The sequence below is a fragment of the Alligator sinensis genome, unplaced genomic scaffold (assembly GCF_000455745.1).
Source record: "Alligator sinensis unplaced genomic scaffold, ASM45574v1 scaffold1140_1, whole genome shotgun sequence".
Taxonomy (NCBI): domain Eukaryota; kingdom Metazoa; phylum Chordata; order Crocodylia; family Alligatoridae; genus Alligator; species Alligator sinensis.
In genome coordinates, this window is record NW_005842441.1 from 1,113,398 (window position 1) to 1,134,517 (window position 21,120).

At 49.5% G+C, this 21,120-nt stretch overlaps 1 protein-coding gene across 4 annotated transcripts in view; it reads right to left on the reverse strand.

Moving 5' to 3' along the window:
• Window positions 1–689: 689 nt before the first annotated feature.
• The window catches only part of LOC102381418 (deleted in malignant brain tumors 1 protein-like), a 63,329-nt gene continuing 42,898 nt past the window's right edge, over window positions 690–21,120 (reverse strand). For 3 of the 4 annotated variants that reach the window (XM_025212038.1, XM_014523084.2, XM_025212036.1), the window contains 6 exons: window positions 15,868–16,182; window positions 14,918–15,232; window positions 14,105–14,422; window positions 13,512–13,826; window positions 4,370–4,513; window positions 690–995 (listed from right to left, as the gene is read on the reverse strand). In XM_025212038.1, the coding sequence (XP_025067823.1) occupies window positions 847–995; window positions 4,370–4,513; window positions 13,512–13,826; window positions 14,105–14,422; window positions 14,918–15,232; window positions 15,868–16,182 (1,556 nt within the window). In that variant the 3' untranslated portion in view covers window positions 690–846. The remainder of the gene's footprint in view (window positions 996–4,369; window positions 4,514–13,511; window positions 13,827–14,104; window positions 14,423–14,917; window positions 15,233–15,867; window positions 16,183–21,120) is intronic. The other variant, XM_025212039.1, reaches the window with a different exon arrangement.

Here is a 21,120-nt window from a genome sequence, read left to right on the forward strand (position 1 = left end):
CCAGAGGGAAGTCTCTGTACAGCACAGATGAACCACAGACCAACTGCACGTGACCCCTGACTTAGAGACCTGCACAGGGTGACTCTGGACTAAAGGCTGGTTCTTGGGAAAACCTCTGGAGGTGGGGGAGGGGACTGTATGTGCTAAATGTATGTATTCCAGGAGCACTGACCACTACCTGTTTACTTGCCCTTTGAGTGTACGTTGTTATACTTTGAATGAATGCCTAGTTACCTGTATTTGTTCCTTCCATTTGGCCTGTTGGCCTGTGAGCCTAATTCCTAGGACTCTATATGAGAAGTGAGCAAACACCTTGTTGGCTGTTGTGATTGTGCCTGACACTGCAGGGGTTTGCTACAATACTAATGCAGAGCAAATACTAATCCAGAGATCAAGCTGTGGTAGGGCAGAGGAGAGTCAAACCAGTTATGTGGAGAAAAGCTTGTGGGTTGGCATGGAGGGCCCCACTGTGGGGCCCTACATAGGGGGCTGGAAGGCTGTGGCACATGGAGGATAGGGAAACACTGAGGGGTGAAAACAGCATGAAATAATCACTTATCCTGACAACCTCCTTGTCTTCGCAGTCTATAGAGAGGCTAATCCAGGAACTGCTCTCCCTAATTTAGGGAGATGGCATTGCATTGCAGACGCTCTCCTCTTGATTCAGGGGCATGTACCAAACACAGGCATGACTCCATCCTGGAGGTTTTATTCCCAACAAACACTGGCTGCTTGCATCTGTCTGGGTCAGTCAGAAGAGTCTCACCGATGTGTGCTGTCTGGTCTCCAAGGGAAGCTTCATCTGGCCCATCTCTGACTTGCCTAGGCCCCATCAGAGTGCAGCTTCTACAGTGCAGCTTCTTCTCTCATCAGCCATGTTGTGTCACTGCCAGCATCCTCAGAGAGCTCTTCTTGTTTTGCCACGCATGCTGTATCCTGGAATGGGGTCTGGGCTATGGCCTGTCGGGTCTTCAACTCCCCCAGGTCCACATGGTCTGTAAATCAAAGGAACGTGCCAAGGAACACAGGTCCTAAGTAAACACGGATTCCACCTCCCCTCCCTGCCAGCTAGGGCTGTGTGTCCATTCACTGGCTAGCAAAGCAATTAACCCCCTAGAGGCTTTGGTCTCCTGGTGGAGGTGCACTGGATGGGGCAGCAGGACACAGACACTTGGCTTGTTTGAACTCCTGCCTCTGCTGCCTTGGACCCTGAGCAGGCTGCTGCTTTGCTCTGTACCTGAGGCCCTTCCCACTGCATCGGCTTTCATTGTCTTCTCACTACAGAAAGGCACCTGCATCTCCAGAACAGGAGGCACCCATGGCACCACCATCATAGCGGGGAACCCAGAAGGTAGTTCCCTTCTTAACATTTGCTTGCATTTAAGAATAAGTCCAAAACTCAAAATGAAGAGAAAAGTATTCTTACCTGTAAGCATTTAAAATCAATCTAGTGCCATTCCTCTTTTACTGAGAGGCTGTGAATACCCTATGTGCTCTTGACCCTTGTTTTGCCTGAAGCTAGCCGGCCTCTCTTGTGCAATCAGAACCCTCTTCCTACCCTACTGTATAAGCCAGGACCTGGGAAAGCCCTGAAACTTCAGAGGATCCCAAGCTTCTCCTCTCTCTCTGTGCCTTAAGCCACCTGTGAGAGTCCTGCCACTCCTTGACCTCAACACACTAACAGCAAACAGCATTTCAGACAGCATGCACCACTCAGGATGCTGGGCCCAGATGCCTCCAGCATGGAGCCTTGCATCTTTCTTGTTCTAGGAGAAAAAGTTGGCAGTGGTGAACTGGTCTGAAGAGGAGCTGCCTGTACCATCCTGTGCTGAGACATGGAGCCAGCTCACAGCAGCCCTCTCCTTCCCCTCCCCTCCTTCTGGTTTAATTATACATCCTCTTTACTCTGCACACAAGATGCCACCTCTTCCTATATGGTTACTTACCCAGCACAAAACCCACAGGCCACTCTCACCACCCACCTCACAGGTGCAGTCCCCAATGAAAGTATCTCATGTGGGAGGGTGTGATAGGGTGCTTGGTGCACCTGTTACTAAGAGAGGAGGTTGCCTGTAGAGAGGCCTGTAGGTGGTGAGTGGGCTGATGACAGTCACCTGATCAAAAGCAGACCAGGCTTGAGCCATATAATATAAGCCCTGAGCTGGTCAGGCAGTCTACCCCTGAGTGCCACTAAGAGAGGAGCTCTTGGCAGCATGGCAACTGATAACATCTGAGCTGGGGTAAGCCACTCAGAGGCCTTTGAAGAGATAAGCCTGGGAACAGGAGTGGGTGAGCCCATAGCCTGGAGAAGGATGGCAGAGAGCAGAGGCCAGGGTACCTGAAGCCCAGCTAGGGAGTAGACCAGAGGGGCCAGGGGCTTGGCACTCAGGAGAAGCTAGCCAGGCCTTGGAACAGACAGGCTTGGGAGCAGAGGAACCAGGGGCCCCATGGCCAAGAGGGCTGCTGAGGAATGATCTGGTGGTTGTAGAAGGGACTGAAGGGGAGGTAAGGAGGTCCCCACTGGTCCTGAAGGAGACAGCCTGAGCCCATTGGGGGATACAGCATGGGGGTCAAAACAACAGAGGGCCTGGGACACAGAGAGTGAGCTAGAGCCCAGGAAGGACTAGGGACTTGAGAAGAATGTCCAGTGCCTGGGGGGGACCAGGGAGGGACCGGTGCCTAGGAGGGACTAGTGTGCTTTGAGAGAAGCTCCAGTGCCTGGGCCTGCCAGGGGGTGGAGAGTTGTTAGCAGCGCCGAAGTCCAGGGCCTGGGGGGTGGCCAGTGCCCAGAGGGACTAAAGCATGAACATCTGGTGCTTGGGGGAGACCTGAGTGGAAACGTCTGGTGCCGCGGGGCGGGGGGACAGACCAGTGCCCGGGGGGACGAGTGTGCACTGAGGGAAGCTCCAGTGTCTGGGGCCTGCCAGCAGGCAGAGTTAGGTTAGCACATCACCTGCATGGCTTGGGAATGGGTATTGGGGAGGATGAAGCCCACAAAACTAACCCTTAAGGCAATGACCACAAGCATTTGTGGTCTTAAGAATAAGACCAGGCTTGGGAAGCCTTGGGGCAGCCTCCTGTCCATCAGAAATTAATAACATCTAGGAGTGGTGGGCCAGAAACTAGAAGAGGGCCCCAAGGGAAGCCAGGTTAGCAAGGGCTGAGCAGCTACCAGGGGGCATCATGACCATTCTTGGGATGGGCACTTGCTACAGAGGGGCAGAGAGAGGGGTTCTGAACACCCTTCACAGAGGCACTTTAGCAATGGGGATTTTCTGACCCTTCCTCAAATCAAATTGATTCCATAGCTGTCCCTTTCTGGGGGTTACGGTGCACCATGGCAGTTTTCATCTGGACAGGCTCAGTCCTTCGGGGTTGGCCTTTCTCTTTCCCACCTTAAATGTTACACAGAAGAATGCTGGTCCCAAGCAGCCCTACACTGGGATCTGCTAGCGCATATGCCAAGATGTATTGTTTAGGGATAGCACAATATTACAGGCAGTGTCAAAAAGAGACCAACTACTGCGCTTTCTAGCTTCACTTTTTTCATCTTTCAGGACAGGAGAACAGCTTTGTGAACTTAAACGAATGGATTTGCTCTGCATCCCTGTGAGCTTACAGTTCTACAACATCCATTTTAAAGAGGGAAGCTGGCCACTTACACAGCTGCAGCTCATATTAAGAATGAAGGTTGGAAAACTGCACCCACCTAAAGCAATGAGTGCTTACATAATGGAGGGAGGTGCAAGAAACATACAATGTTTTGAAATGTGGACTCAAAATGAAATAGAACATTAAAGTCAATGTGGACTCTGAAAGTTTAAATGAAAGGAAATAGAAATAAAAAGGAACTGTGAAGCTGAAATTAAAACAGAAACCTGAGGGAGCAAAATACTCCCCCTGGACACAAATTGCATTGACATTTTTCTATCAAAAATTGTGTTAAAACTAACCTGTTTCTGCAAAATGCTTCCCTTTTGGCAAAGCAAAACTCCTCTATGGATCAGATCTACGGCATGCCAGTATTCCAGTCCTACTTTGGGTGGGGAGAGAGCAGCCCTCCTCACCATGTATACCACTTGGCTACACAGTGGGCGCAGCTACATGAGATGTGGGAAGCAGACTTCTTTGTTGTGTGGTAAAGCATCATTGTCTATGCATGTACGGCAATTGGGGTGCAATAGACTAATTTACTGTGCTGCTGCATAGTCCCAACAGATACAAGTCGTATCCGGCAGCCTAGTAAATTACCGCGCATAAATGCACATGTAGACAGTGATGTCATGAATAGTTTACTCCAGCTCAAACTGAGCTGGAGTATATTCAATCGCATTAATTGCACATGTAGATGGGCCCAGTGGGCTCTTACCCAGGAAGTGCCCAAGAGTTCCATCCTGCTGCTGCTTCCTCCTCCTCCTCCTCCTCAGGAATATGACAGCCACACAGAGCAGTACAGTGCCTACGGCCAGGCCCAACAGCAGCAGTGGCAGATAGGAGTTAGCAGGAACAGGTTCTGGGGAGAGGAAGTGAGGAATTCAGTTGTGCCTGCTATGGGAAGGCAATCCGCCCAGGAATGCTCCTTTCCCAGTGCCACTCCAAACCAGTTCTAGCACACCCGAGCAAAATCATTCCCACAATACATCCAGGGCCATCTCCATTATCCCCCGCTAGCACTCCCTGGGCCAACTCCACCCACCTTCCATTCCCCACCCGCAACAGCACATACTGGATGCCCAGCGATAGCCCCCATTCCCCACACAACTGCATCACATGCCTCTCAGCACTGAGTCCCTTCCCAATTCTGGGACTACTCTATCTGTTGCTAAGGCCAACTCCCTCACCCCAGAAGAACCAGGATGGCCACTTCCAGCCTCCCTCCAAAATTCCCTAAATCATCATGTATGCTCTGTACCCACACCTGGCACTAGTGGGAATGGGGGGAAGTGCTCTATACCTCACCACAAGCCTTGTGCTAGAGCCCAGTGCTTAGAGAGAAAGCTTCACAGAGAGAGTATTCCCACCCTCCTCCCTGCAGCACAGGCCCCAAAGCAGCACTGGACTGGAACTGAGTTCTGCAAGGAAGAGTGCCCTGATTTTCCACCCCTCTCCCTGTATCACAGCTCCCTAGAGCAGTGGTTTTCACCTTCTTAGACGCAAGGTACCCCCCTCCAAAACTTTCTGGAATGTAGTGATACCCAATGTCAAGACTAATTAATTTCTTACACTGATTACCTCCTTGGCCCCTGCATCACCCTGAAGAGGTTCTCATAAAGTTGTAGGGCAGGAAGGGTACCCCTGTGCTGGGAGCACAGCAGGGGGTGGTGCATGGTGCTCAGTGCTAACAGGGGTTGCTCAGCAGGACAGACTGGAGAGTTTCAGGGTGGGCCTTTAGAGCCCTGAAGGAGGTAGGTTTCCCTTCAGGAGGCAACAGGGAGTGAGAGTGGCCACTGGGGCAGAGGCTGGTGCCAGGTGAAGGCAGCGGAGGCAGAACTCTGCTGTACCCTGCTCTTTCTGTTCTCTGCCTCTTCCCTGTCCCCCTCTCTACCACAGACGATGAGCATGGCTTCTGCTGCTGTGGCCACTCCTTTGGGGACTTGAATCCCAGTGCCCAGAGACACCATTCCCCACACCTCTTCCCACAAGCTTCAGGAGTATGAAAGGAGCAGGGAAATGAGCTGGGCTGAAAATTGTGGCCCTGTATCTGACTACCCATAGTGGACCGTACTACTTGGATCCTGATGTTGGTCAGCACAAGGACTGCCAGGGGCGGGGGTTGTGCTTTTCAGCTCAGCTTTTTCCCCGGCTCCTCCCATGCTCCTGGAATAGTAGTGAGAGCAAAAAAAAAGCTAACGTTTAAAAAAAAATTGAGGTGGCACCTGCAATAGCAGGGATGGAACATGACAACACAGGAAGTCCTGTCTGCATTGTTAGCCACTCTCAGGAGTGTCTCAGGCAGATCTCTCATTTTCTCCTCTGACTGCATTTTCAGAGACATCCCATGCAAGTGTCATGCCAATATTTAGCTCATATCTGTAAGGAAGTTGAACTCCTCCTGGTTCTCTTTAGAGGTAATCCCAGACAGTCCAGACAGTATTTTTCACTCTAGAGTTCCCAGTTCCTTTCCTAATAGAGTCCTGAACTGTCAGTCCTCTGCCTTGTCCCACTTGCAGCCTGTTACTTTTCTTCTTGGATTAGCAATGGTGCCCCCAACATCCAGATATCAATACCACTTCTGCCACACATTTCTACTACACACTTACACATGGTAAAAAGTTGATGTACTGGAAGTCTCTTCTGCTTTCAGGGAAGAGAGAGAGGTAAACAAGGCAAACACACTGTAGATTACAACAACTGCTCCACCAATGGCGACCCTTTTTGTCATAGAAGTATAAATGGAAGATCCCTAATATCCCCTCTGCAAATTCCAGAGAATCTCTCCTCTGCCCCTTTTTAGGTGTTTGTCTGCAAGCAGGCAATGTAGCGTTCTGGTGGGCATGACAGAATGTGGTATTGTTTGGGTTTATTTCTATTGTAATATTGTGCATGGCTGAGTTTCCTTAAGTTGAGTGTGTGCCATTATATAAAAGGCAGCAATGGGTTAACTTTAACCCTTGACCATGGAAGAATAAGTTGTTGGTTTCTTCATGCAGCTACTGGAGTTGGTAGAGAACAGACCAGCAGTAAGTGAAAGAATTCTTTACCAGGAGAAGTTGCACCTGGGCTATTCAGTGCAAGCCACTATAACTGATGATTACCTTCCAAAGGATGACGTCCAATAGATGGATCAAAGAAAGCCTGCATGAGAAACTAGCTTGAAAAGGGCGCACACAGTGACCCCAGGGATGCACAGAGACAGAATGGATCCCAAAAAGATACAGCCGCCTAGGCCTGTGCCCTGTATAAGGATGGGCTCAGCTTATGTTGGGCATAGCCACTGTGATCCCAAGGCTCTTCAGCTTGATCAATAAGCTCTGTTTTGTTTTGGAAATGTTGCCTGCCTCGCTAAAGGTCACCTTTGCTAATACTCCTTCCCCTGAAATAGTGTAATGTCTCCACTGGGAGCTGAGAGATATCAAGTGATGTGATGCCGAGTCTCAGATTCAAACAAGCCAGGGGACTTCCCCCACTGGAAGCTATGCCTAGGCTGGCTTCAAGAGGTGCTCAGAGAGACTATGTAAAAGCTAGGAGTTGCAAACACAAGTCATTTTGTAGAGTCTATGACAGCTGGTCAATAGGCAATAACTGTTGAGTATAATACTCAGGGGGATTCTTGCACACCTGATTGGTAGGGACCTACCTAAATCACAGTTTCACAGATTTCATGGAAACTGCAAAAAACCAGCATTGTCCATGACTGCTGCGATTACTGGGAAATCTGTCACTGGACGCGATTTCCCACAAAATCAATAAAAAGTGGTAGTAAGGTAGACTGAGTGAAGGCCTCCTCTGCCAGTCAGTGGTGAAGGACAGGGCTGCCACAAAATACCCACAAAATCAGTTTTGCATGCTGTGAGTGGCCTGCAAAAAACTCAGTCTCGCTGTGACAATGTAGGTAATTCCCTACTGATAATTAGCATAGGGGAACACAGTGATGTTTCCTTAAAAATGGTATTTAAAGGTTTGTTTTTTGGGAATTGGCTTATAGCAGGTTGGTGTACCCCTGGCAGGCGGTTGAGAAGCAGGGAGTCCCCAGGCTGGTCGATGAGCAGGAACATGGAGGGGGCTTCCAGAAACCAGAGGGGTTCCAGAAACCAGTGGCGAAACCAGAAGCACTGGCGGCAAAACTGGAAGTGCCACCGCGGAAACCAGAGTTCCCTCGCTTCTCCGCACCACTGCTGCATACCCCCTGGGGCCTTACTAAGTACCCCCAGGGGTATGCGTAGCCCTGGTTGACAACCTCTGGCTTATAGGTATAGATATACATATTAGAATGGTTTAAGATGGGCAGCAGGGGTTAATTGATTTCTAAAGAGCTTGGGCCTCACAGTCACATGAGATCACAGCCTTGGAAGCAGGCAGGCTGTCTAACATAACAATGCCAACGGATGAACAACTGGTCTGGAAACTGAGGGAGTATGTACTACACTGACACATAACACGAGATAAAAGTGGCACCAGGAAACAAGGCCTGAGAGCAGGGGGGCCTGAGTCCTGGTTTTGGGGATACAGACCAAATTAGGAGAAGGCCTAGAAAGAACAAATTAGTAGGTGTGCATGTGATGGGCTTGGAATGTGTTGACGACATAGTACGTGGACAGTGTGACCACACAGAGACAAGCAACCAGAGACAGCCATGGAGGAAGAGTCATCAGGAGTCATTAGGAGGGAAGGGGAATACAAAAGCAGAAACCTGAGAATAACAAAGGGTCCCTCCCTGTCCCTCCTCATTCTTCTCCCTGAGAGGGTTCCTGTACCCGTCCTCATCCCTCAGGAAGGGTCCCAAAGGCTACCATGAACCGAGGGCATATAACCAGCCCATTTCATCCACCTCACTGGAGCGGGGTTGTGGGCCCTGGCATCCCACCTCCAGACTGCTGACATGCTGTGACATCTTACACCTAAGAAAGAGCCTCAGAGTGAAGATTGCATCCTGACCAGATGTACCTTGACTCTGATGACAGAATTGCATGATTGTTTGTATTGCTTCTTTTTTTGTTACCACTGTATATCAATAAATGTGCCTATTATCGAACGGAAAGGTCAAAACAAGGCCTCTGGGTCCTAAATCCAGAGCCAACAAGTGACTCCAACTGGTTGTTGCACCCAGATATGGAAGTGATGAAGAAAAGACAAGAGCCATCTTCTCAAATCTTTTGGTACTAAGAATATAAACATGCACTTTCGAGGAGTATTTTTTTTTAAATCAGTGATCACAGATAAATTGCAAACAATAGTTCTGAATAGCCTGATCTCTGGCCCACTGATGTACATTTTTGTAAAGACTGAAATCAATAAAGAACTAAAAGACAGGCATATACTTAATGCTTATCAACATGTTTTTAGGGAAAACTGGTCTTTTCACACAAATGTTATTACCTTTTATGTTCAAAGATTTGATCAATAAAAATAGCTGCTTAACATGCTATAGACCAACACTTACATTTTATATGGGGGTGGACTCAATACCATGCAATATTTTGATTTAAAAAATGAGCACTAGCCAAAAAACTAGTTAATGAACAGATCTCCAAAGTCAGTGAGAATTCATCATTCAAGGGATATGTTTTTAGTAGGGTTCCAGGGGAATGAGTATTAGGCCTGAAACTACAACACCGTTTCATCAGTGAAATCATGAAAACGTGAAATCACTGCTTATAAAATGTACAATTTACAGAATGATAAATTATGATAAAGGCAGGGCAGACACAGAATGATCTGCTTGGTAGGCTACATCTGTTCAAAGAAAGTATAATATATATTTTCATATGGGTGCAAAGTCTTGTATCTGGGAACAAGGAACACAGGCTATGCCCACAGAATCATGGGGTCATAGGCTGCAAGCAAATGTCACATTTATCCCAGGATAAATGATTTTATCTCCAAACAAACTTCAAGTGTATGGACATTCAGGTCCTTTATCTTAGGATAAATCCTAAAAAATGTTTCCCAGATAAAAGGCAGTAACAGTTTATCCCAGGCTACTGCAAAGTATACATACACAGTCATCCTGAGATAGCATTGTTGAATCAATAGCAGAAAAGCAGCACTGCATTTTGCCACTCACTAAAATCTGATTAGAAAAGTGATGTGTATACATGCCAGTCCCAAGATATTTTTATTCTGGGGCATGTCTACACAAGACATTTACTGTGGAGTTGCATAATTAGCTCTGCAGCAAATGTCTCAGCGGGTATGGCTACACGAGATGCTTTACTGCGCATTAGACTAATCGAATGTGCAGTAAAGTGTCACCGTCTATACCTGCACAGTAATTACTGTGCAGTTGATTAGTCTAATGCACTGTCTTCTAGTACCTGTAGATACAAGTAATAGAAATTGGTGCATTAAACTAATGTGCTGAAGTGCACGTATAGATGTTGACTAGGAGCAAATTGGTTCTAGGCAGCCTAGGTAGCAGGGGGCCATAGCGGGCAGGGAGCGTTGCCTGGTTCAGTGGGACGCTGTCTCCCAGCCACGTGGAGATCAGGACCTGACAGCCAGGACAGCTCTTCCAGCTATGTGGAGAACAGGACAGGTCCCAGTCTGCAGGTGTCTGGAAGGTAGTTGCTTGGCTGTTAGGACAGCCCTCCCCTGCCTGGTGGAGATTCGAACCAGCCCCTGTGCCCCCTGCCAGTCTGGGGCTGGTACCCAGCAGAGCCTGGGGATCCCCCTGGCTGCTGCAGGGGTGCAGAGTAGGGAAGGAGCAGCCGTTGAATGAACTGCTCCTGTCAGGAGCAAATTTGTTCCCAACAGGCGCTTGTTCAGAGGTGTGCAGGGCCCCAGTTTAATGCGCTTGAATTTTCTGCACAGAAAATCCAGGGACATTAATTACATGTGTAGACATGCCCAGCTTGGGGGTGGGGGGAACTCCAATCCGCCTGCCCCACCCCCACAGTGCAGGCTGGGCAAACCCCAGATAGAACTTCCTGGGCTCCCTTCTCCCCTTCCCATTCTGAAGACAGCACCAGAGACAGGGCTGGGTTACATCAACCCAGCCCTGCTGCTGACACAAGTTAACGAAGGTGCTTTGCTTTGGAGCACCTATACCTGAACCCTCATGTATTGAGGATTCAGATGGTTACATGATCGGGCACTTCTAAAGTGCTCTGCAGCTGTGCTCTTCTGTCAGGACATGGCTGTAGAGTGCTTCAGGGGCCCGATCATGATACAAACCATCAATTCTGTCAGTGCAAAGAGAGGAGGTAGTTGGTAGATACACTCAAGGAACAGGACCATTTCATGTACCCCACTACAGAGGAAGGCAAAAACCCCACAGTCCATCCATCTGACCATGGAGTAAAAATCCTTTTTGTTCTCAAATATAGTTTCATAATTGGTAGGGTTGGAAGGGACCTGAGCAGATCATCAAGTCCGACCCCCTGCCATGGGCAGGAAAGAATGCTGGGGTCAAACGACCCCGGCTAGGTGATACGGTGATTGTCTGATCCTAAGGGAAAAGCAAAACCCTCTAGCCAGAAAGTTCTGGGGTGTTTTAGTCCCAGCAGGAGCATGGGATAACCAAACACCCTCTGCTCTGCACTGCAACCAGGGGACTGCAAACATAACTCCCCAACCAGGGAGCCAGAATGCCTCTTTCTCTCCATAGACTTATCCCAACTGCTTCTCCTCATCCTCCTAGTTTGGTGGTCTATAACAGAAACCCAGCATCACCCTCTCTAGGTGAGAGGTGGCATAGAACCTAGGTCTCCTGCTCCCCTAGTGAGTACCCTAATCCTGAGGCTATCACTGGCAGCTAAAACATGGGAGGACGACCCTTGTTTTTCTCCCCATGAGTCATGGCCAGGATTTACCTGGCCTTATATGGATACCTGAGCAAGGATATGGTGCCACATATATCAATCCGCAGTGCAGCCCTGTGGAGCATGCTTAGGGGGTGTGCCACCCTACTATTATGTCTGTTTTCTGTGTGACAACCTCTATGTGTGGTGCTTAATGCTTATCTGCATATCTCTATGGGTTCTGAGGAGCCAAGGCTTACCATGACTTCTGTGATGGTCTAAAGTAGAGGGACTCTCAGCTCAGAAGTCCCAAAGGAGGTGGAGGGGAGCCTCGGGTAAGAATCTTCCCAGGTGGGTGCTATTGCTATTGCACTTGCTCATACAGCTTTGAAGAGAGACTAGCTGTTGTAGAAATCTTTCTAGTGCAGTGGTCCCAAAGGTTCAGCTTTTTATCCAGCCCCTGGGTCTGAGTTGACCCACATGCTGCCATACTGGCACTGGTGTGCAGGGCCCTGAATGCTCCGCCTGCTCTGGAATCTGTGCTACATGCAGCACCCTCTCTGTGACCAAAGTCACCTGCTCCAGCCAGTCTAGGATCTGCACCGCATATAGCTTGTCACCCCCTCAGACCAGCTGGAGTAGTAGGCATTGCATGTAGGTTGGGTCTTGGAGTGGCCAGAGCAGGCGCTGCGTGCAGCATACATACTGGGACCTGTGTTACACACCCACTCCGTCCAGTCCAGTCCAGAGTTTCCATCGCATGCAGTGTTCCCCACTTCCACCAGTCATTCTGGGGTGTGTGCTGTATGTGGCACAGCCCTGGACAGGGCTGGGTTGTGGGGGCGGGAAAACATGTAGCGTGGATCCCAGGCTGTCTGAGGCAGGCACCATGTGCAGTTTGGGTCCTACCACGGGGAGGCAAGAAGAGGGTGGAGGTGGGGAAGTCCATGGACCTAATCCAGTCCATGGACAGGCTCCATACCATTCATCTGGCTTGCAGAGCCAGGTGAGTTTGACAGCCCTGCTCTAGTAGGTTCAAGCTGGGACCTGCTACCCACTTGTGCAGCAACTCCATTGGTGGCAGTGAGCAGCAGCACAGCAGCAACTGCCCCGCCCCCACCAAGTGACAGTGAGCAGCAACAGTAAGTAAAGCAGGGGCTCCCAGTGATGGTGTGCAACAAGAGAGCAGCAAGAAGCAACAACAGCAGCAGCAGAGCATGCCACCTAGCAGCAGCAAGGAGCAACGTGCATGATAGAACAGTATCCCCAGCAGTGGTGAGGAAGGGGAAAGCTTGGACTACCACCTATACTGTCTTTAATGGCTACCAAGTTCATCCTGCACAGAACTAAGAGGGAGCTGTGAACATATTGACTGTGATTAATTGTTGATAGTTGGTTAAAGTGCTCTCAAGTTTATTTCTTTGTCCCTGTTCCATTCCCCTTCAATTAACCCTGTCATAGTTCAATATTGCTGGCAAATGGGGAAGTTTGTTCGCACTGGATCAGAATGTATTTTCTCAGGTTCCTGGGCGGGGACTCGAGCTAAGATAATGAATTTGTGCAAAACCCCTAAATTGAACTTGTCCCTTGCTATGGCCACCCTGCACCTTGCAGAAGGGTTACAGCTGTGTGGACACTTGGAACCAGATGTGAACTGCAAACTGTGCATGCCAAAACCTGCTATTACATATCCATGTATGTATTATTTTGATATCTAACGTGAAATAAAATTCAGCCCCAAATACAGCCAAGTTTCATGCTGTGAGTTACAGGGACAGATACATCCTCTACATATGTTACTAGCAACACAGTTGATCAGAAGGTGATCACTGACTACAAGAGAGAAAACACCCTCTTGCACACAATTCCCCACAGGTTTCCATGAAGCACCTCAGCTCTCGCCCAGACAGCTCTAGAATGGGGAGAGACAAACAGCCCCCAGGAAATAAATGCTCAGAGAGATTCCTGTACTTCTGATCTTTAGGGACTGCAAAGGAAGTAGTAGCCCCTGCTAATGAAGCATATGCTGTGTAAAGTTTGACATGGGCAAGGTTGTGAGAGTGACTGCAAGGGGAATGCAGCCATCCAGCAAGTGGCATGAAGGGGAATTACCTGAGCACACAACACTGGCATCTTTTCCATGCTGACAATTATGATATCTCCAAGGTGTAGCCCTGCATTCAGAGAGGGCAGCTTCTGTCCCCGTGCAGTTCACCTCAGCCAGCCAGATGGGGTCATGTCCACGTCCAAAGTGAGCATCCCCAGGGGCCAATAACACTGTCCCACAGCCTAGCTGCCTGCACACCACTCCAGCATCCTGCAAGTCCCAGCTGTCATCACACACTGTTCCCCACTGCTGGTCATAAAGCACTTCAACCCTGCCAGCACAGCGATGGGAACCGTTCACCAGCCGGAGCTCTGCTGGCTCTGAAATGGGAATGATACAAGATTCAGAAATCTTAAGCGAAAGGGGTCCATCATAAGCCTTGAGTCCAACCTCCCACATAACACCTGCTGTACAACCGCACCCAGAAGTTCTTGTACCCAGCCAACAACTTCAGCCTGGCTTAATACAGATCTTCCAGCAACTGCAAAGACACCTCAGCATATGATGTCAGTGTAGCTATCAACCCAAACTGTAAATATGTCTTGAAGCAATGTCAGTGTTTTGTGGGGCAAGAGGATAGGGTGTAAATAAGGGTTACCTGAGCACACCACACTGGCAGCTTTTCCATGGTGACAATTATGGTCTCCCCAAGGTTTAAACTTGCAATCAGTGAGGGCTGCTTCTGTCCCTATGCAGCTCACTTCATCTAGCCAGATGGGGTCATATCCATGTCCAAAATGAGAACCCCGAGGGGCCGATAAAGGAGTTCCACATCCCAGCTGCCTGCACACTACTCCAGCATCCAGCAAGTCCCAGTCGTCATCACCACACACAGTTCCCCACTTCTGGTTATGGAGCACCTCGACTCTCCCAGCGCAACGATTTGAGCCATTCACTAGTCGAAGCTCAAGAGGGCCTGAAATGAGGAGAGACACAAACACCACCCAAGGAGATAAAAGATCAGGCAGATTTCTGTGCACTGAGGAACACAGCAATTCTCAGTGTGGGAATCTAACATCTTGAAGGGCACGATATGGATAATGATCGCTGATTTGTTCAACATGGGCATCTTCTCTGTGGATACTGTGCAGGAGGGAGCTTCTCCTCTAGACTCTGCAGCAGGAGTTGCACTGTAATTATATGCGTGTAAGACCCTATAGTGATAAGAGTGTGGCAAAACCAGTATAACCCTGCTTCATCAAGGGTCAAATGTGTCAATTTAAGCCATTTGTACTGCCACAGATTCATGCAAACAATTGTTACAGCTGCTGTGGGGGTCCCTCAAGCCACTGCAAGTGTATGCTTTTCCATACCCAGAGCAAAAGTGCAACCACTACAGGGTCATTCACGTTCCTCCGAGCAGCACAGTGCCCCCCAGCACCGTCCAGGATGTAACATGGTTGAGAGTTACCTGAGCACACCACACTGGCATCTTCCCTATGGTAACAGAAATGTTCTCCCCAAGGTTTGGACCCACACTCAGAGAGGGAAGTTTCTTTTCCTGTGCAGTTCAGATGATCTAGCCAGATCACGCCAGAACCTTCCCCAAAGTGAGCATAGCCTGGGGCTAAGACTGCTGTCCTGCAGCCGAGCTCCCTGCACACCACATCAGCATCATTTAAGTCCCAGCCATCATCGCACACAGTTCCCCACAGGCTGCCGTGAAACACCTCGACTCTCCCAGCACAGTCACTTGAGCCATTCACCAGCCGGACCACAGGCAGCTCTGGAGTGGAGAAAGATAGAGGCACCAGCAGAGGATAAATACTCCATGAGATTCCTGTACCTCTGAATGCTAGGGACTCTGGGGGATGGAAAAGCTCCTGGTAAAGAAACTAATGCTATGTAAAATCAGACATGGACAAAGATTGTGAGCAAGCTCAACACTGGTGTCTTACAAATAAAGTTTTGACTTCAGGAGCTAACTATCATTGTCTGGCACCACCCCAAAGAACTTTAAGAGCCCAAAACTGGACAAAGGGAGCCTGGGCTGCTAGTGCCTGTGAACAGCTGCAGGCAGAAGGATCTGAGGCTGCACAGCACCCCATTGCATTGTAGTGAGGCAGGGGCATCAGACTCAACCCAAATGGGAGAGAGTCGCTTGCTGCCCCACACAAGTTCCTTTGTCACAGTGTCCTCTAGGGCAATTTTCCAGCATTGAGATTAGCTACAAGAGGAAATCAGCCCCTGCTGCACCCCACAACTCCTCCCCTACAACATAGGGTGACCTAGCACAAGGCTGGGATTTTGGGTCCAGCAGTGACTTCAAGGGGAATGCATCCCCTAGTAAAACTCTTGTCCTAGTATGTACCATAAAACAACCCCTAACACCATCTAGCAGGTGAAATGAAGGGGAATTACCCAAGCACACAACACTTGCATCTTCGCCATGCTGACAATTATGATCTCCCAAGGGCTTAGCTCTACATTCAGAGAGAACAGCTTCTGTTCCTGTGCAAGCCACTTCATCCAGCCAGATGGGGTCATGTCCACGTCCAAAGTGAGCTCCCCCAGGGGCTGATAACACCGTCCCACAACGCAGCTGCCTGCATACCACTCCAGCATCATGCAAGTCCCAGCTGTCATCACACACTGTTCCCCACTGCTGGTCATGAAGCACCTCGACCCTGCCCGCACAGCGATGGGAACCGTTCACCAGACGGAGCTCTGCCAGCTCTGAAATGGGAATGATACAAGATTCAGAGATGTTAAGCTTAAAGGGGTCCATTGTGAGCCCTCAGTCCAACCTCCCACATAACACCAGCCATGTATTTTTTGTACCCAGCTATCTACTTCAGCCTTGCTTAAAGCAGATCTTTTAAAAGTATACAATACATGGGTTTGACAAGGTTTTGACAGCACAAGGACTTGAAAAAAAAGGAGAATCTCTCACAGTTCTGCATGGACACCTCTAGTAGTTAACTACTATTACTATTTATAATTTGCACTTTAATTCTGTCTACAAGTCACCTTATGGTGACATTGTTACTGCACCGTACATGTAGTGCACAGTTAGTTTTAGCTGGTATTCGCTGTAGCGGCACGCTAAAATGGGAGAGTGCGGCACTACAGCAAAGTAGCTGCCGGTCACGTGTAGACTTCTGTGATCGCTACGTTGCTGTAGCCCATCACTACAGTGATGTAGAGTGATGTGTAGACATACCCTTAGTGTATTTTAAGAAATGCTTCCTGTCCTTGTAGTGGCAAGGGCACTGACAGTGCCCTCATTCCTCTGGAAGCTGAAGGGTATACCATATTCACTCAAATACAAGAAAAGGTTTTTTTCTCCAAGCAGTACAGGGGGAAAAGCCCGCCATCTTACTTTTGCAAACAAGGAAACCTCAATAAATACACTGGCTCTCACTAAACTATTACCAAAAACAGCAGGTGCTCAGTAATGGGAGCCAACTATGAAGTTGATCAAATGCAGTCAACACTGAACATGACTTAAAACACCTGACGCATATTAGGCAAAGATGCCGATGGGGACCTATCACAAGGATAGATTAATGCAACATATCCAAATAAGATATAGAAGTAGTGCCTATTAAGTGCATTCCCCTCAGCACCCCTGTTCCAATGATTCCTGCTTCTTCACCAGCCTTAAATGCCTGGCAAACATCACAAAACCGGTTCCCAAAAAGTTCACTCAGAATCCCTCAGTTGCTCCTTCTCTCTGCCTGTTGCATATGATTCCTGCAAGGCTTGGGGTGTGGTGTAGGGGAGTAATGAAGCCATGTAATTAGCTCTTAAAGTTGTAGGTGTCCCACAGTGGCATAGTCAAGAGAGGCCCAGCGAGGGGCCTGAGAACAGTGCAGCCTAGCAAGGGGCCTGGGGCCAAAAGGGCCTGCTGACCCTGTGGGCATATCAGAGACCAGTAGGGTGACAGGGAACCCCTGTGGGGGTTCAGCTAGACTGGGGCTCATGCGAAAGCCCGTGATCAGCCTCCCTTTTAATCCTATTATTACATTGAGGTATGGTGAGCAAGGTGTGGTGGACACCCTAGGGGCAGAGCAGAGCATGGCTGTGGAGCCACTAGGGGGTGTCACAGCCTTCCCGGGACCCTAATGTGCTATAGTATTATATGCACATTCCTACAGCTATATTTAATTTCAAGGTTGTTCTTTTCAAACTTGCTCCTCACTTCGCTCTCAGGGAGAGCAGGTTCTGTCGGTAGAGAGAAGGGGAAAGGGCTGCAGGAGGAGCAGCAGAGTGCAAAGGGGCTACCTGAGCCCCTAGATTTATTTTATTTTGCTTGCTGTAGCAGTAGGAGAGGGACAAATTCAAGGCAAACCTCCAAGGTTCAGGTTCTATACCTGGAAAACTATTTTAAAAAATGATAAATTTTCCATACATAGAATCTAATTATTGGGAAGTCATCTTATAATTAGGGTTATCTTATATTTAAGTAAGTGCAGTATTTGCTGTTTCAGGCCTGATATCTAGTAGTTTTGCATGAGGGCTGTTCATAAAGTTTTTAAGGACAGGTTAGTCAAACACTTAGCTAGGATAGCTTAGTCAGGAATGATCCTGACTTGAGAAGGCTGTTGGATTAGATTAGGAGAGGATGCCTCCAAGGGAACCGATGCCACTCCAAGCACGGCACAGGCCAGGAGCTACCAGAACACCAAGAGGAAGAGACGCCGGGTCCTCATCATCGGCGATTCCATCCTGAGAGGAATGGAGGGACCCATCTGTCGCTCTGACCCCATGGCACATGGGGTTTGTTGCCTGCCTGGAGCTCGGATTCAGGATGTCACGGAGATGATCCCAGACCTCATCTGACCCTCTGATCATTACCCCATGGTCGTCATCCATGTGGGAATGAATGACGCGGCCAGGGGCAACCCAGACCACATCATGAGAGACTACAAGGCTCTAGGGGCAAAGCTCAAGAAGACAAGGGCACAGATGTTTTTTTTCTTCTATCCTTCCAGTGAGCAGACGCAGACGGCGCCATGAGACATGCATCGGCGAGGTCAACCGGCAGCTCCAGAGCTGGTGTTACCAAGCAGGCCTTGGGCTCTTGGACCATGACCCACATTTCCGCACAGAGGACATGCTCGGGCAGGATGGGCTTCATCTCTCCCCAAAAGGTAAGCGTGTTTCTTCTTCCAGGCTGGCTGATCTCATATGGCAAGCTTTAAACTAGGTTCACCAGTGTACGGGGACACAGAAGAACACGAGGACACTTTGCCGTCAAGCCAGATGGCACACACAGGTAGTACCCAGGTAAGTGACAGGGGCAGGGAAGACTTAGGAACAAGGGGGCAGCACGGACACCTAGAGGAGGCTCAAATGTCTCTACACAAATGCTCACAGCATGGGGAATAAAGAGGAGGAACTTGCCCTCCTACTAGCTAGCAAAAACCCAGACCTAGTGGGGTTCACGGAAACCTGGTGGGATTCTACCCATGACTGGGCAGTGGACTTCAAGGGATACAGGCTGTACAGGTGAGCCAGATCAGGGAAAAGAGGGAGTGGGGGGTGTAGCACTATAAGTCAAAGAGCAATACATGTCCTCAATGATCAGGATGGGGTCAGAGGAGGGGCAAAATGAGGCGTTATGGGTAAGAATGCAAGGGGGGCATGGGGAAAGGACTTGATTGTAGGCGTCTACTACAGACCGCCTCACCAGGGGGACGAGCTGGACCTGGAATTCTCAGGTCAGCTCACGGAGGCTGTAAAGTCAAGGGATGTGGTTGTCCTGGGTGACCTAAACTACCCAGACATCTGCTGCGAGGACCAGTCAGCCAGGTCTGACCGCTCACGTAGGTTCCTAGCCAGGATACAGAACCTCCACCTGACCTAGGAGGTGCATAGTCCCACCAGGGGAAATGCCTTGCTGGACTTGGTCCTTGCCACAGGCGACGACCTGGTGAGGGGTTTGCGGGTACTCGATCACCTCGGCAACAGTGATCATCACCTGCTGGAATTTACTATCCAGCGCAGGGTAGTGAAAGAAAGCAGCAAGGCAGAGGCCCTCAACTTCAGGAGGGCCGACTTCTGTAAGCTAAGAAGGGTAGTAGGAGAGGCATGGGGGTCTCGGAGCTTCATTGAGATGGGAGTCCGAGATGGGTGGTTGTTCCTCAAGGAGACGATCCTCCGAGGTCAAAGGGAGTCGCTCCCAATGTGCATCAAGTGGGGGAGGAGTGCTAAGAAGCCCCCATGGCTCGGCAAAGGCATCCAGGGATGCCTGATGGCAAAAAGGAGGTGTACAAACAGTGGAAGCAAGGGGCTATCACCAAGGAGGATTACACCTCCATTGCTCAGGACTGCAGGGAAGCTGTTAGGAAGGCCAAGGCTGAGATGGAGCTAGGGCCAGCAACCAGAATTAAGGATAATAAAAAGTCCTTTTTCAAATACATAGGAAGTAAGAAGAAGGCACCAGGTAACATGAGGCCCCTACAGGATAGGCTTGGCGATCTGGTGATTGCGGCAAACGAAAAAGCTGACCTCTTTAACAAATTCTTTGCCTCCATATTCCTGAACAGGGACCAGGACAGCACTCCCACTAGAATTGCGGACGGACCCGGGGAAGCATCGCCATGCCTAGGGTCAGGAATGACCTAGTTAGGGAACTTTTGGAGGGGCTGGACATGTTTAAATCACTATGTCCAGATGCTCTTCACCTGAGGGTGCTGAGGGAATTGGCGGGGGTCATAGCGGGGCCCCTGGCACAGCTCTATGAGTGCTTGTGAAGCACTGGCCAGGTACCAGAGGTTTGGAAAAGGACCAATGTGGTCCTCATTTACAAAAAGGGGAGAAAGGAGGACCCCAGCAATTATAGGCCAGTCAGTCTTACCTCAGTCCTTAGGAAGACCTTTGAGAAAATTATCAAGGAGCACATCTGCAAGGGCCCAGCAGGGGAGGTAATGCTCAGGGGCAACCAACATGGATTCATTGAGGGCAGGTCCTGCCTGACTAACCTGGTTTCTTTTTATGACCAGGTCACAAAGTCCCTGGACAGGGGTGTCTGTTTGGATGTTGTCTTCCTGGACTTTAAGAAGGCCTTTGACATGGTTTCTCACCACATTCTCTTAAAAAATACTTGGTGACTGCAGCATTGATGCCTACACAGTCAGATGGGTGGCAAACTGGCTAGATGGTCACGCCCAGAGAGTGGTGGGGGACAGGTCACTTTTGACCTGGAGGGATGTGGGCAGTGGAGTCCTCCAGGGCTCGGTCCTGAGGCCTGTACTGTTTAACATCTTTATCAGTGGTACGGATGTGGGTGTGGAAAGCACGCTGCCCAAACTCGCTGACGACACGAAGATGTGGGGCGAAGTGGGCATGCTGGAGGGGAGGGACAGAATCCAGCTAGATCTAGACAGGTTACAGAGGTGTGTGGATGAGAATAAGATGGACTTCAGTGCAGACAAGTGCAAGGTGCTGCATCTAGGGAGAGGGAACCTGCAACACACCTATAGGCTGGGGAACACCCTTCTTGTCAACACGGTGGCAGAAAGGGATTTTGGAGTCATTTTTGACTGCAGGATGAACGTGAGCTGCCAATGCGAGGAAGCAGTCAGTAAGGCTAACTGCACCTTGTCGTGCATCTACAGATGCATCACAGGCAGGTCCTGGGGGGGGATCCTTCCCCCCTATGCAGCC